The sequence below is a fragment of the Colias eurytheme genome, chromosome 6, assembly GCF_061535395.1.
Source record: "Colias eurytheme isolate Ceu_HAF_F1 chromosome 6, ilColEury1 Martin Lab GWU primary, whole genome shotgun sequence".
Lineage (NCBI taxonomy): Eukaryota > Metazoa > Arthropoda > Insecta > Lepidoptera > Pieridae > Colias > Colias eurytheme.
In genome coordinates, this window is record NC_142985.1 from 4,972,214 (window position 1) to 4,987,999 (window position 15,786).

A 15,786-nucleotide genomic window follows, 5' to 3' on the forward strand; every position below is an offset into this window, starting at 1 on the left:
GTTTATTTATGTAATTAGAATTTGTATTTTAGTATAGAAAATATAATTAGTGTTTTAATTGCGTAAGGCAGAACTAGAAAGATATTATGAGGCTTATGAAAGACATTGGGAGTAAAAAATAAAACCAAATTTATTAATATTTAACTTTATTCAAATATAAGTGCATAAACTATACATATCATTATATGATAATAGTTTATTGTAATCTACTATATAAAAATAAGTCGGGTTTTTCTTCCTGAACTCTATAACTCCAGAACGCACCAACCGATTTCCACGGTTTTGCATTCGTTGGAAAGGTCTCGGGCTCCGTGAGGTTTATAGCAAAGAAAAGGTGTCTCTGGTGGCGAAACGGAGTTCGCCCGGTTTAAAGTGTCATTATTTTCAAAAGGCACCCGTTTAGTTTTCAACCACTCAAATTAATGTAATGTACAATAATACAACTTAGATTTCACAAAAATAGCTATTAGAAACAAATAATCTTTCGTATTTCAATTTAAAAATTAATATAATTGAGATTACCTTCAAATTCATAACTAAAACCACAGATAATATTAAAATACTATACTTAAAACATAATACATAGTTCCGCATATTATGCAACAGTCACATATGCGAAATATTACAATATATTATGGTCACAAAAATAATAAATAATATAAGCCGCGCTGATAGAGAATAGATCTGAAGATGGCGTCCGCTGACTCTATTGCTGTCTGTACTCACACAGTAAGTACTGCAAAAAATTAATCAGACGCGATTCACTTTCCGCAAGCTACTTGACGCACTCCGACTTCCGAGTTGTTTTCATCGATATTTGTTGTTTTTGTTGAGTTTGATTGTTATTTGTTTGCGTTACATTTGATTGTTACATATTTATTTTCGTCAAGTTTTTGTAACGAACTTAAAAAAACAAATGAACCAAAAAAAACGATGTTAGAGAACTTAATTTGCCAACCGTAGCATAAGTACCCGTCGCCATCTTCAGATCTATTCTCTATCGCGGGTTATACGTAATTTGTTTGATTTTGATTAAACAATTAAGATATTATTCCTACATACTAAGCGATTAACGATAACTAATGATAATCAAATACCTATAGGTACTCAATAATTCTACAATTTGTTTCCAACTGTAATCGGTTCAAATATGCTCTCGCATTTTAGTTTTTCAAAGCTGAGTAGACAAAGATTGCAATTTTGCTAGTTGCTTATTAAATCTCATGTATAAAATTACAAGATTAAATTATTTGGCCAATAAATTATTTACGTGAAAATTCTTATATAATAGTTCTTTATAATATTATAGTCTTCTACTTATTTAATTTGCAAGCAATGAACAATAAATTTAGTTTTCCTCTTCATCATCTGAGTCAGCGTCCGAGACGTCGGTATAGCAATCATGTTCAATGGCGTTTACGTTCAAGAAATCCATTGCTTGGGGCCCTGTAAAATAAATCAACATTATATTATGAAACGTTCCTTTACAGGTAAATATTATGTTGATAAATTTTTAAAGAAAAGAAAAAATTCGAATCCGCGTCTTTCGCCATACCGAGTTTGCCTGCCTGACCCGATTTTTTCTGTTCTTTAAAAATGTATAATTAAAAAGCATTTGAATGTCTGATTTGAATGGTGTCCCTTCGTCCAGCATACTCACCACAACTCACCATGGAATCCTGATATTTCATGAATGTCAAAAAACTGTTCTGAAATAGTGCTAAATAGTGCCCAAAGGAAAAAAATAGTGCTCTTGTACTTGCGAAGTTATAGCCATAATTCGATGAGTATGCTGGACGAAGGTTTCGCCCAGCATACTCACCTCCGTCCGGAGAATCTGTATACGCTTCAAACATAATTCATACTGTAGTGTATGTGAGTGAAAGAGACGGAAGTATTATGTCATCTCTTGCGCACGTGCAACGGTGACACCGCTTACACAGCTCAGTTGGCTGCAGGCGGTCGGAGTGAGAGGTCGTGTGCGTCTAAGAGCCGATAATAGGGAAGGACATTCACTACATTTTTGGCGACGAGGTAAATCGGGAATAAATGTAAGTAATTTTTTTTTTTTTGATAATAAAAAAAAATTACAAAACAAAAAAAAAAGGGAGGAAATAAGTGTGCTGTGATAACTATTGAACTAATTATATCCACAGTCAAGTTACATCGAAGAGAATATTAAAGTTAATAATAATATACACACATACCTATTTTCATTATGATATTTTGTGCCGCTTACATAAAAAATATATCCGCACAAAGTAGATAAATAACATGTGCGTGCCTTTCGAGAGGCCTCCGGCCTCCGCGCCGTAGAAAACGAAGGTTTCGTTTACATAAAGATTTAGCAAAACCTCTTAAATAATTGTAGCCAGAAGGATAAAGTAGGTTTGTAAATTGTTTCTCGTATACATAACTACACTGATACCAATGCATACGCGGGCTGTCTTTATTGCTCGAGCGTATGGTGCCTGTTTGATAAATACACTGTACAGTGTACGGGTATACAGCTAGCGTCGTCCAGTATATGTACTCACGTAGTCATGCATAGGACTGTAACTGCGTTATGCGAGACTAAATGTGATATTTTGTTTAGTCGAGGCTGTAGATTATTATTTTGGGACATTTGTTTACATATAAATTTATTGATACTGATATGTAAAAACCTGCTTAATGGATTGGTTAAACATGATTAAATGAGCTAAGAAGGTTCGATTCCCGATCAGCTCAGAATAGATTTGTCTGGTTACAAAAATATAATTATACCAAATACCCACTTATATCTTATTTAATTACTCGATGTGAAGTTGCATGAGTATTATTTAAGATTATTCATTATTGCATAAAGAAGTAATTAATGGTTATCATGCAAGGAACGTAAGTTTCATGGACAGGCTAATATAGTAACATTATGGAAGTTCATGTAAGTTGATGTATGTGTTTCGATGGTGATGTGGACCACGACAAGGGATTTCTAAAGTTGTTGTCAAGCTATAATGTTACAAGATGAAGCCTGACAAAAAAAAATGTTGTGTGGTTTTATGAAACCACGGTAAAAGTGAAACTGTTCGAACGGTTCCGAACACTGCTTTATACCTACTCGGCAGCCGACCGTCACGCGACATGCGCTACACAGACCAAAAAGTTTGAGACGATGTAATAAAAGTTTCACTTTAAAAAGGGTAACGCCCGTGTACGTAATTTGAAATGTGTTACCAGATGATGCCTGGTAGTACAGGAAAAAAAACGGGTGATGCCTGTGTGTACTTTGTACTGTGTTACCAGATAATGCCTGGTGGTCAAGAAAAATCGGGTGACGCCCGTGTGTATTTTATAATGTTATACCAGATGATGCCTGGTGGTACAAAAACAAAAATCGGGTGACGCCCGTGTGTATTTTATAATGTTATACCAGATGATGCCTGGTGGTACAAAAACAAAAATCGGGTCACGCCCGTGTGTATTTTGTAATGTTATACCAGATGATGATGCCTGGTAGTGCAAAAAACAAAAATCGGGTGACGCCCGTGTGTACTTTGTAATTTTATACCAAATGATGCCTGGTAGTCGTAATATAATTACAATACAGGTGATGCCTGTAGTGATGTGATACGGGTGATGCTCGTATAAAATGTTTATATTTTGGGTGATGCCCATATATTGCGAATTCATGCACTTAAATACGCGATCTTAAAAAAAAAAAAGTGATAGTTCGTCACCATTTCACAGTGAAGTATTGTTCGTAAGATAGATTGTATCTTCGAAAATACTTACGGTTAGTATTGATATCCAAATAAAAAATGGAATAATACAATTTTTAAGAGCATACAGTAAATACTAAAATATTTACAGTAGCTTTTATTATTCTTATCTAAAAGTGACTTAATATTTTCATAATTTCATAGCAGATTTTGTTAAACAACGAAAGAATAATCATAATGATAACAATACCTAAAATATCTGCGATAGGTATTGCACATTTAACCGACAACTATAAAGTTAGACAGGTTAAGTGATAATATAATAATGATAAACAGGGTAAGGTAATAAAACAATGAATATTCGAAAACAAAAATAAATGGAATGAGAGACATACAGAGTAGTCTCAATATTCATTATTTCAAACTACCCACCTGGCAGACGTTGTTATGCTCTTTCGCCTTTTATCGGTTCTTTAAACGAATTGGAACATGAATATTATCCGAATTGGTCGAGCCGATACGCCGCGCGCCGAGGTTTGAGTTTTACACTTAGCAACATATTTGGCTATTCATTTTTATTGTATATACTATGTGGCGTTGTAGGTGAGGTGGAAACAAAAAAAATAATAATAAGAACTAGATACTCACCATACAGTCGACAATTAATTAAGTTAATTAATAAAATAAAATATAAATATCAGTAACAATAAGGGTCGTGGTGTGCCTAGGTCCAAACCCTCCGGTAGGGCTCTTACTGATATAGGTGGACGTAAGATGGAGTGCGCGTCTCGTTGCGAAGGCTAGGCGGTAGGGTGTCTTAGGGGTTGGTCGCTGAATTCCTTCAACAGGAATTAAGGAGCCGAAGCAAGCAAGACGTAGAAGGATTTCCTCAGCGGCAATCGTAGCAATGTCGTAGTACTACTGAAGATGGGTCTTAAGCGGTATGTAGCAGCGTATGAGGTTCCTTATCGGAACGTGGCAAGGACGCGACAATTCCCTGCGCGGGAACGTTGCGGGTATGTAGAAGCTTTCTAAACGGAACGTAGCAGTAGCATAACACCACTCCCTCAGCGGAAATGTAGCACCCCGGTTTGGGGTTAGGTATAACACACTGTTAATCATTACATGTTGGAACGTTGAAAACGACTTTTACGTAATTTATACAATAATATACCGTGAAAGACAATAGTTGGACAATAGACAGTTGGCATAAAATATGAATCGTTAATTGTTAATAACTAGCAAACCTGGCGAAGTCCGTTTCGCACCAGAGACACCTTTTCCTTGTTATAAACCTCACGGAGCCCGAGACCTTTCCAACGAGTGCAAAGCCGTGGAAATCGGTTCGTGCGTTCTGGAGTTGTAGCGTCAGGAAGGAAAACCCGACTTATCTTTATATAGTAGATTACTTTGATAGATAGTGTATAGTGACAAACAACCTGTCAAATATACACTTAAAATTTTTAGATAGATAATAAAGGTCAATTTCAAGACGAACATTTAATGTAAAATAAAAAATGGATCATAACCACATCATACCGCAAATATTGGTATATGTAAGAACCATGGTAAAATCATACACCATGCGCATCTAGTTATTACTATATTAATAACGACTGTTTTTAATTTAAAAACACCAATTTTATAATAGACGAGAAAACACTAGAAACACCAATTACTACTAAAATTTAACGCTTTATGTGTTTTAAAGTGAAAAACATCACTTCTACTAGAGATAAATACTAAATAAATTCTGCGCGATGTTATTGCGCACGAATTCATAAACGCTATGAGCTTGGCAGATGACAGCACTTCAAAGGCGATGTCAAATTGGCGATGACAGATGACATACTAGGGACTCTTGCTAGTGAGGTGAAAGATCCATCGATATTCGGTAAGGTGACCCTATTTTATAGAGATATATAGGATTCATAGACAGCTTTCTTCATCCAACGCTGTGTGTTTTAGAAAGACACATAATACATCTTTTAAGAGCTCATCTTTTGAACATTAAATATCGCACCTAATGCATTAACACCGCTGCGAAAAAATAATGGATATCGTACTAGATTGAATAAAAGATTATCAATTAAGAAATACGTTAAAGATTTCTTGTCAAAGCAAAAAAAAAAAAATGTATTATCGCGAAAAGGTCACCATTCGTGCCTTAGTCAGAATATAAATTCCAAGTATCAATCTCTACAATATTGAGGTGGTATAGTGGTATTGATTTCGAAATGCAAAATTGAATATTGTAAATTCAAGTTAATTAATTTATGCAAATACTTATATAGTTATAGGTAACAAAGTTTTTATTGATTGTTACAGTTAAATTTGTATTACTGATTGTTACAGTTAACATTGTACAGTTAAAAAAAAAATATGTATCCAACTACTTATTTTCAGACCATTAATGTGTGATTAATGTCTAGCCATTATTATTGTCATTAAGTTATCTTTTTCTTTTTCAAGTGGCTATTAAGTTGTCAGTAATACAAATACAAATGTTATCATAAGTAACAAATAAAAAAAGTCATCAACAAAATGATACATTTTGATTCGTTTTAGGTTCGTTACATTAATTGAATTTTAAATACCTATGTGTTATTAATGTAATAATCATACAATGAACAACACCGCGTGTGTGTTGAGGTTACAATAAGAAGTATAAAAAAAAAAAGTAATACATTATTAATCACGCTTTACTAAATATTCATTATTGTATTGTCAATAAATTGTTGTAATATTGTCACTGAAGTTAAATCTGTACGGTTTGGGTAGGTCATAAGCGAATCGAAAAGAATCGGTTGCATACAGTCATACGAACATACAGGTGAAGCTAAAAGCGGTTCAACAGAAGTCAATGGCACAGTATAGTATGATATTGTACTGTTGCAGAGCAAGCTCCACTTAAGACTATAATTCTGTCAGAGTGGTTTATACCCGAAAGTTGGTATTTAAATAATTGATAACTATGAACCTTAACATTGTAATACTATGTATCTGTATGAATTAAATATTTTTAATGCGCTATAAAAAAGGCTGCCACTTTCTAGCCTCTAAACTATCACCCAAAAATATATCATAAATCGCTTTATTGCGATATGAAAGAGAGACGGACAAACGAATAAATAAACAAATCTTCCCTGTGCCTAAGGATCATATTATGATAAGTTGTTGTTGCTTAAATAAGAATAAATAATGAACCAATTAATGTTTGGTTAAAATTTTGCCGTATAATATTTATTATATTATTTAGGGTACAGATATATACATATTATATTACATTCCGATTTTATTAGGTATATTGAATTAAAATCGGAACATAATATATTGTTTTAGTAACGAAGTACATATATACAGAATATAGATATTAAATAATAACCGAGCATTTAAGTATGTACCCAGTCTATAGGCATTTCACTTGGTAATAATTCGGTTTGCAGCTATCGTTTATTAATAATTTTAGTATGTGGGAAAACAGTGGTTACTTAGATGGTGCAGATGCCGGTGCAGGTAAAGTGAATTAAATTATGCGTCAGAAGAAGCAGCATTCACCTCTTCTAAATGACCTGGAGTGCAGGTCATGATAAATAGTGAGTGAAACATATCAACAAGGTAGTGCAATAGTCATGTAAGGAAAAAATAAAACAGGTTAAGTACAGTACAGGTACAGTACAGGTACAGCTAGTCAAAAGTATAGTTAAGTTACAGAAGGAACATAGTTTAAACATTATACCTTACATATACATTAAGTTACTGAAAACGATTTCGTCCCATTGGTTAATAAATAAATAATGACTTAATAAACTTAAATATAAGTATACAACTTATTCATGATAGATTGTCGTATACTTAAATAAATTGTCATTATTGTTATTATAAATACCTATGTAAGATGTTACATTTATATGATTTTGAAGGAGCGACCATATGCCTATATATTCTTGCCGGCTCTTCTCTGTTGAGGCGGCTTTCCGAACCAGTGGTAAATTCATATTTTGTCCTTATACTGACGATTTTAAAACGTTTCTGGACGAGGTCTGGTTGATGAATGAAGGTTTGAGTTTGAAAAAATTATTAATTAATATCGATTTGAATACATATATTGTAAAAATTATTATAATTTTGAATATACATATACTTAATGGAAAAAAAAAAAAAATGAAAAGGAGAGATGTTGCATATAGATAGAATTATATTACTAGGCCAGGTGACACATTCTACTCTATCGCTGGTATGGAGCGGACGTGTCCCTGAGTTGTGTTTACTAACTGATACTGGTGCTTAGGTATAGACTAGAATAAGAAGCATACATATAACATACCCGAATAGAACATAATATTTTATTTAATAAAATTAATTGAAAAAATTAAAAATTTCTAAAATAAAGGAGGGATGTAGTGTATGTGAGTGAAAGAGACGGAAGTATTATGTCATCTCTTGCGCACGTGCAACGGTGACACCGCTTACACAGCTCAGTTGGCTGCAGGCGGTCGGAGTGAGAGGTCGTGTGCGTCTAAGAGCCGATAATAGGGAAGGACATTCACTACACATACTTCAAAAAATAGTTCCCAAATAGTGCCAAACGGTGCCCAAAAAGAAAAAACAGTGCTCGAATAACTTCGGAGTTATAGGCTTCGTTCAGTGAGTATGCTGGGCGTAGGTTCTACGCCCAGCATACTCACCTCAGTGTGCGAATATCGAACGAGCTATAGGTATAATTTACGTCTCAAAAAATTGTACTTGAAATAGTGCCCAATATCAGTCCAATTTTTGCTTGACTTTTGACTTAGAAAACCATTAAATTTTAATGTAAACTTCTACATACTAACGTAAAATGGGGTACAGTCGTCGACACATGTTTTTGGACAAAAATATTAAACTTTCTAATTGTAGACTTCATGTTATTGGAAATAATTATGGTATTTTCTCACATGTCAAAAACTTTCGATTAAATGCATTATTATATATTTATAAATAATAATAAATGAATGAAACTTTAAGCGTAAATGAAGTCTATTACTTCAATGCATTGTGTGTTTGTCTGAATAAAAACAGTCATTTGCAGCCAATAAAATTAATATCTTGAAAAATTGTAAAAAGGAAATTATACAGTTTCTTTTTGTATATATGTTGCAGGCAAAACTTATAACCAGTCAAAACTAGTACTGTGACATAGTTATACAAATTTTTAAAACTCTTTCCAATAGTTTCATCAATGAAAGGTTTAGCAATAAAAAACATTTTTAATTACTTACGTTATTTATTACTATTTAAAGGGCCAAAGTAATCAGAATTCTAGTTAACTAGTTCACAGCTTTTGTTAACATTCATAATATAATCAATGTAAATAGAAAAAATTGTAGTTTTAATATTGTATATAATATACATATAAAAAAATGTTTAGCGTCGCGGGCGCCGCGCGTCGTAAGCCCCATACCTATTGACCGTACGTGCATCCATTACTGCCACACTATATTGAACTTTATCACATGAGGAATACAGGTCAATTCCGTAAACGTTGTGGTACCGTCCTTGATCCGGAAAATGATTATTTTGAATAATTTTGTCAGTTGTAATGTAAGCATTAATAACAGCAACTTTATTTTTCATGCATGATTTACTTCATTTGATATCTTAATCCTTCAAGCGCCGTGATCTAGACAAATATATAAAATCATTGTTCCTAGCTACCAGGGTCCCATGCGACGCGCGAAGGCTTAATCATATTATTATAAAGTATTATTAAAATAATGTGTAATTAATAATATTGCGATTCTAAAGTAAATACTCCCTTACATAGACAATATAACAAAACAAATAATTTACACAAGACAAAAATTGTTAGAAAGAAAGTTAATAATATTGTATTCGACTGTACTCAATGTAATGTATGTAGAAGTTTACAATCAAATTTAATGGTTTTCTAGGTCAAAAGTCAAGCAAAAATTGGACTGATATTGGGCACTATTTCAAGCACAATTTTTTGAGACGTATATTGTTCCTATAGCTCGTTCGATATTCGCGCATTGAGGTGAGTATGCTGGGCGTAGAACCTACGCCCAGCATACTCACTGAACGAAGCCTGTAACTCCGAAGTTATTCGAGCACTGTTTTTTCTTTTTGGGCACCGTTTGGCACTATTTGGGAACTATTTTTTGAAGTATGAATTATGTTTGAAGCGTATACAGATTCTCCGGACGGAGGTGAGTATGCTGGGCGAAACCTTCGTCCAGCATACTCATCGAACTATGGCTATAACTTCGCAAGTACAAGAGCACTATTTTTTTCCTTTGGGCACTATTTAGCACTATTTCAGAACAGTTTTTTGACATTCATGAAATATCAGGATTCCATGGTGAGTTGTGGTGAGTATGCTGGACGAAGGGACACTTTGAATGCTACTAAACTAAATATCAAAGTCTGATGTTTGTGAAATTATTAAAGTCTTGAGAAGGTATGTATTTAAAAACAAATAAGAAGAGAAGAAAATTCTCTATATGGGTAAATTTGTTTCAGATCATAATTTTCTTTAATAGGTATTTCATCAGTTTTATGTTGGCTAGTGTAGGTATATATGTTCCTGTATGTTTTATTCAACGACATTAATTGTATCCAATATGCATCCATTGATATCACTTTAACCGTCGGGAATTTGTTGCCGGATATGCTTATCGGATACAATTTTGCTAATGAATAAATTGTATATGGACTGTTCTTGGATCTGTTCTTATTATCCACTAGCTGTGCCCCGCGGCTTCACCCGCATTGCTCCGCTCCTGTTGGTCTTAGAGTGATGATATATAGCCTATAACCCTCCTCGATAAATGGGCTCATCACTCTAACATCGAAAGAATTTTTCAAATCGGACCAGTAGTTCCTGAGATTAGCGCGTTCAAACAAACAAACAAACTCTTCAGCTTTATAATATTAGTTAGATGACGAAGGATTTAATCACCTTCAGTATACACGACGCTAGCTCCAAAGTCCTGCACAGGCGTTGGTGTAATTGGACGGTCTACTTTAATAACAGCTGTCGCATTCTCTTCTTTCTCCCCTTCTTCTTCATCACTCTCTATTATTATTTCTATTTCTTCGCAATCCTCAACCTGGAAATATTATATTTCTAAATTGGATTAAATTCTTACTTTCTTTCTAATACCTACAACGGATTTCTTATTAGTTCTACCTTAAAGCTTAAGAAGAAGCCACACATAATATCTACGTCCCAAAGTTAAGTTGATTATGTTTGATTAATATCAATAATCATATTACCTTAATTTTAATTTTACCAAACGTGACCCTTGAAATCGAAATGTATTACCTACATGCAACTTAGGAATGATCTAGTTTTGCTCTAATCCAGTAGTTTTTGAGTTCGTTAAAACAATAAAAATTACAAATATTCTTCTTTATATCTATTTATGTACAAAATAAGAATCTTCTTATTTTTATTTGGATATTACTACATGAATAACAAACCGGCAAATCAAAGGACTGCTGTTTATTTCTGAATTCCTGTCGGAGTTGAGCTGATGTCGGCGTGGCGGCCACTTTGCTATGACATGGCGATGGAGTACCACGACTGCTGCAGCCTTCATTCACTTGATACCCTACTTCCAAGTTTAGAGCTAAATTCGGGTTTCCAGCAAACCTTCGCTTACGGAGTTGACAGCCGGATTCTTCTTCCATTGTGGGACTGGAATTTAATTGCGTTTTATACCTTAATTTGTAGACGATTGTTTGGACGACTGTTTTGGTTTTCGGGGTAAAATCACTCTTATGATTATAAGGACAAATATAAAACATTAGGTAGGACAGAAGGCTCATCACCTAATAATTCTAATACGTAAAGGGAATGTGAACTATTATGCAATATATTTGTATTTCAGTATATAGGTACATACACATTAGTAATGGGGGACTCTAAGCCTAATTTATTTCCTTTCATTAAGCGTGTAAGGAAATAATTATTGTACAAATTATGATAGTGGTTTATAACTTTGCGCTAAATGATTTACAAAGGGGTCTTTGTATTCAATCAATCGTCATTACGTCATCTTTATATTAACACACATTGCTTAGACTAATAAAGAGATTTTATTTTATAGTTTTATTTTAATTATGATCATTTATTATGTGCTCATAAATTATTCGGAATCAGTACATAAAGGAGAAATTATTTTATATCTACTAGCTGTAGCTTTACGCCAGCGGCTTCGCCTGCGTAGGCCAAGGAATTTACCAAAAGATGTTACATGGCAGTAAAAAGTAGCTTGTGTTACTCCGTAGCCTCCTAACTATCTACAGATACAAAAATAATAATATCACAAAATCGCTCCGTTTGACAAAAAGAGAGACAAATAAGTACACTTTCGCATATTAGTAACTATGTAGTTAATTTTCATCTATTTACCTTCTCTTAAACATATTTATATCCTCCATCGAGGTAGGTAGGTAGGTTAAGTTGGTATGTGGTTGGTATACCTAGTTCTAGGAATTTTGAGAAAACTGTTCTCGATTTTTTTACAAAGTTTGTGTTGTTTTTTTATTTAATCATAGATAGTGCTTGAGGAAATTAATTGTAAAGGAAATTTTGAATTTATTGTTTAATCTCGTTCATACTGTTTTACTTTAAATGTTTATTTCGACGATTATTAATTTATAGCACTACATAACACATATGTCTCTACGTGGTAGATCAGTTTATCAATAAAATAAGTAAAATAAAATTATGAGATAAGGTTCGACTCGTAGATTCAAAAATTTTATGCCAAAATATTATAGATACACCCCCACACTTTCAGTATTCCTGAAACGAAAGACAAACAGTTTGAAATAAAAATCACCTCAACTACTTCGTGCACACACAAAAAAATATGAACACAATTTAGTAGAACAGTTCCAGACAACAAATTCACTAGGTAACTATATCACTCTGTAACCCACATTGGTCACGACTAGACCAAGGACTCGAACTCGACTCGCGAAGAAGCCTTAGGATTTAATCCTTAGCTTAGCACAAACTGCGAAACCTTTTGTGTTGACATTGAATATATTTTAATGTTATTAATTTCGAATTATTATTATGATGTAGCAAACGCCACAGAAGAATTGAGCTGAAAACCAATTTTTAATTTTAGTCAAGAGCGTATGATTGACTCTACAATACATTTTTGTTAAAAATTATATTTTTTAACTGACTTGTACAAGAGATCATCAGTTCAAGAGTATGTGTTTTTTTCTATTTTGTAGTTATACGATAATTAGGTAGGTTTGCTACTGTGTACTAAAATTGTGAATTGGGTCTAAATGCAGAGGTAGCTGTAGTTAAAATACAAATCGAATCGAACTGTTAACAAAAAAAAGTGTCTTTATCAAATTAACTCACTTATTTTCCACCGCAAGATAGAGTTGTATTTTTTTATCTAGCCTTAATTAACCAACTTAAAATCTCAATCATCAATGCCATCTAAATTTCAGCTCGCAATATTGAACAGTTTATTTCGCTGTGTTTTTTAATTAAAAAAGCAATAATTTTGTACTCGTACGAGATTGTTCACACAGCTTTAAAATCTTGGCAAACACCCAAATGTAAGCTTGATTAAATTACAACATAGTAGGTACAGTATAATGAAGCTATTGTAGTTCTACTTTATACGTATTGTTTGAATACATGAAATGAAATAAACCTCATTTAAAAGCGTTTATTAGTAGAATCTATACTAATATTATTAGTTTGTTTGTTTGTTCGTTTGAACGCGCTTACCTCAGGAACTACCGGTCCGATTTGAAAAATTATTTCGGTGCTAGTGATAGCCCATTCATCGGGGAAGGTTATAACTTATAGGCTATAATATTATATCATCACGCTAAGACCAACAAGAGCAGAGCCACGCGGGTAAAACCGCGGAGCGCAGCTAGTAAAATCATATTATTATAACTTGGTAGGTACTTCAACATTCTCCGAATGAAAACGATATAATAACAAAAGGTTTCAAAATTAATACTAAAATTATGCTCTACAATTATTATATTTTCAGAAGAAAAATGTTTTCCAGCCCCGACACTTGTATGTTTTCACCACCCACTTCAATGCTAATACTTTATCATTTGTTAAGTATACATAATACATAACATCATTAACTAATTATATGTATTTGATTTTACCATTCATAAATATAATAAACACGAAAAATGAATCTGAATTTTATCACTACGAATAACTAGATAATATTCATGTATAAAATATGTGGGCCTCTTTGTATTTTATCGATATTTAGTTAATAAATTCGTTCTTATTCTAACATTAGATGCCTACTACTTGAATAATTAATACCTTAGTCTATGTTTTCAAGAATCACACCTGAATCTTTGTAGGTACATTAGTTTCTTCTTCTAATCTTTCTATCATTGCTTTCTTATTTCACAGATTTTGATGTTGTTAGAATGTCGTCTTTTGTGAGTGAACGTGAGTCACTTTTCTTATGTGCATTATTTATTTTAATAACGTATTAAAGTTATATAACCTCTCAGCAGTTTTTCACAGCAGATAAACCTACCTATATATAGATATCACGTGGGTGTCACTTATAATATAGAAAATCCACATTCGAAATGAACTGCATTGTTTGAAATGGTTAACGTATTCCCATTTATCATATTATAAGTGTGTACTGTGATAATCAAGTTTAATTTATACCATACTGGTCAGTTGGCCAGATTGCAAGCGGTGTGACCCAGTTATTAAAGGCCAACAACAAATGTGCAGCCATCATTTAAAACTGCATATCATTTTGGAACAGCTTATGTGGTGCATTTTGATATAAGATATTACTTTGTTGAGTTTTATTTTTAAAGTGAAACTTTTATTACATCGTCTCAAAATTTTTGGTCTGTGTAGCGCATGTCGCGTGTATCGCGGCTGCCGAGTAGGTATACCTACTCGGCAGCCGACCGTCACGCGACATGCGCTACACAAAGCAGTGTTCGGAACCGTTCGAACAGTTTCACTTTTACCGTGGTTTCATAAAACCACACAACATTTTTTTATTTGAAATTTATAGTTTCAATTAATCTCTGCGTATCATACGCTACTATTAAAAACTGGTTACATTTACTTGGTTTATTAGATCAGATAAAAAATTAGGTATATAGTCTGTAGTAGAGCATTTAAATTTAAGACATAAAATTTAACACAAAGATTACAAGTTTTCCCTATATAAAAGGTGCGGGTAAATTGATTTATAAGGTTAATTACTTAATAACCGTTTAATAGGTACGTAATTGGCTACAAATGTCGTAGTATATCGGCAAATCGATGTATATCTTTATAAGTATTAATAAAATACAAATTCTTGATGTCCTTCTGCATTTTATATATAAACGACCACTGCGACAAATTATTATACTTTCTTAAAAGTATTGGTGTGATACAGATATCACTATGAAGGCTTTCTTGTTTTTATGTATTGTGATTTTGGCTTGTGGCGCCAACGCTCATGTAAGTAACCTTACGTACCCAATTTCTATTATAGATTGAATGTTATTTTATAATATTTTCTTTTTTAATTACAAGAGCGCTATTCAAAAGATTTTTGACTTTCAGAATGTGCATTTATCATCAGATCAAAAGGAAAAAGTACAAAAATACACAGCGGAATGTGTGAAAGAATCAGGTGTAAAACCGGAAATAATTGCAGAAGCGAAGAAGGGACAGGTCAGCGAAGATGAGGGTTTCAAGAAATTTATTTTGTGTTTTTTCCAAAAGTCAGGAATTATATCGTCAGAAGGAAAACTTAATATGGACGTGGCGTTGTCAAAATTACCACCAGGTATTGATAAGGCAGCTGCTTCTAAGTTACTAGAGGAGTGTAAAAATAAGAAGGGCAAAGATCTTGTAGACACTACCTTCGAGATTTTTAAGTGCTACTATGTGAACACTAAGCAACACGTGATCTTTCTTTAGAATATAAAAACATGTAATTTATTTATATTATTGTAAAAATTTGGTCGAATTATATTATTAGGAATATATGAATAAGTAGTAATTAAAACATCGTTTATAATATGAAAGAAATAT

General features: G+C 33.1%; 2 protein-coding genes across 2 annotated transcripts; one reads left to right on the forward strand and one right to left on the reverse strand.

The window, feature by feature from the left end:
- Positions 1–1,287: 1,287 nt before the first annotated feature.
- On the reverse strand, positions 1,288–12,283 carry LOC149907639 (uncharacterized). The gene is made up of 4 exons (XM_090102662.1): positions 12,121–12,283; positions 11,187–11,403; positions 10,663–10,813; positions 1,288–1,446 (listed from the first exon to the last, which is right to left on the reverse strand). The coding sequence occupies exons 1-4, from the start codon at positions 12,147–12,149 to the stop codon at positions 1,349–1,351; spliced, it is 495 nt and encodes a 164-aa protein (XP_089958788.1). The 5' UTR covers positions 12,150–12,283; the 3' UTR covers positions 1,288–1,348.
- Positions 12,284–15,128: 2,845 nt separating this feature from the next.
- Positions 15,129–15,740, forward strand: LOC149907640 (general odorant-binding protein 56d-like). Its single transcript, XM_090102659.1, has 2 exons — positions 15,129–15,207; positions 15,313–15,740. Exons 1-2 carry the CDS (start codon positions 15,151–15,153, stop codon positions 15,670–15,672), a joined length of 417 nt encoding a protein of 138 aa, XP_089958785.1. The 5' UTR covers positions 15,129–15,150; the 3' UTR covers positions 15,673–15,740.
- Positions 15,741–15,786: the final 46 nt, after the last annotated feature.

Coding starts and splice junctions, on each gene's coding strand:
- LOC149907640 (XM_090102659.1), top strand. CDS start 15,151: ATGAAGGCTTTCTTGTTTTTATGTATTGTGATTTTGGCTTGTGGCGCC. Junction 15,208..15,312: donor CTTGTGGCGCCAACGCTCAT/GTAAGTAACCTT, acceptor TTTGACTTTCAG/AATGTGCATTTATCATCAGA.
- LOC149907639 (XM_090102662.1), bottom strand. CDS start 12,149: ATGGAGGATATAAATATGTTTAAGAGAAG. Junction 11,404..12,120: donor ATAAATATGTTTAAGAGAAG/GTAAATAGATGA, acceptor ATTAAATTCCAG/TCCCACAATGGAAGAAGAAT. Junction 1,447..10,662: donor TAGCGTCGTGTATACTGAAG/GTGATTAAATCC, acceptor TTTATTTTACAG/GGCCCCAAGCAATGGATTTC.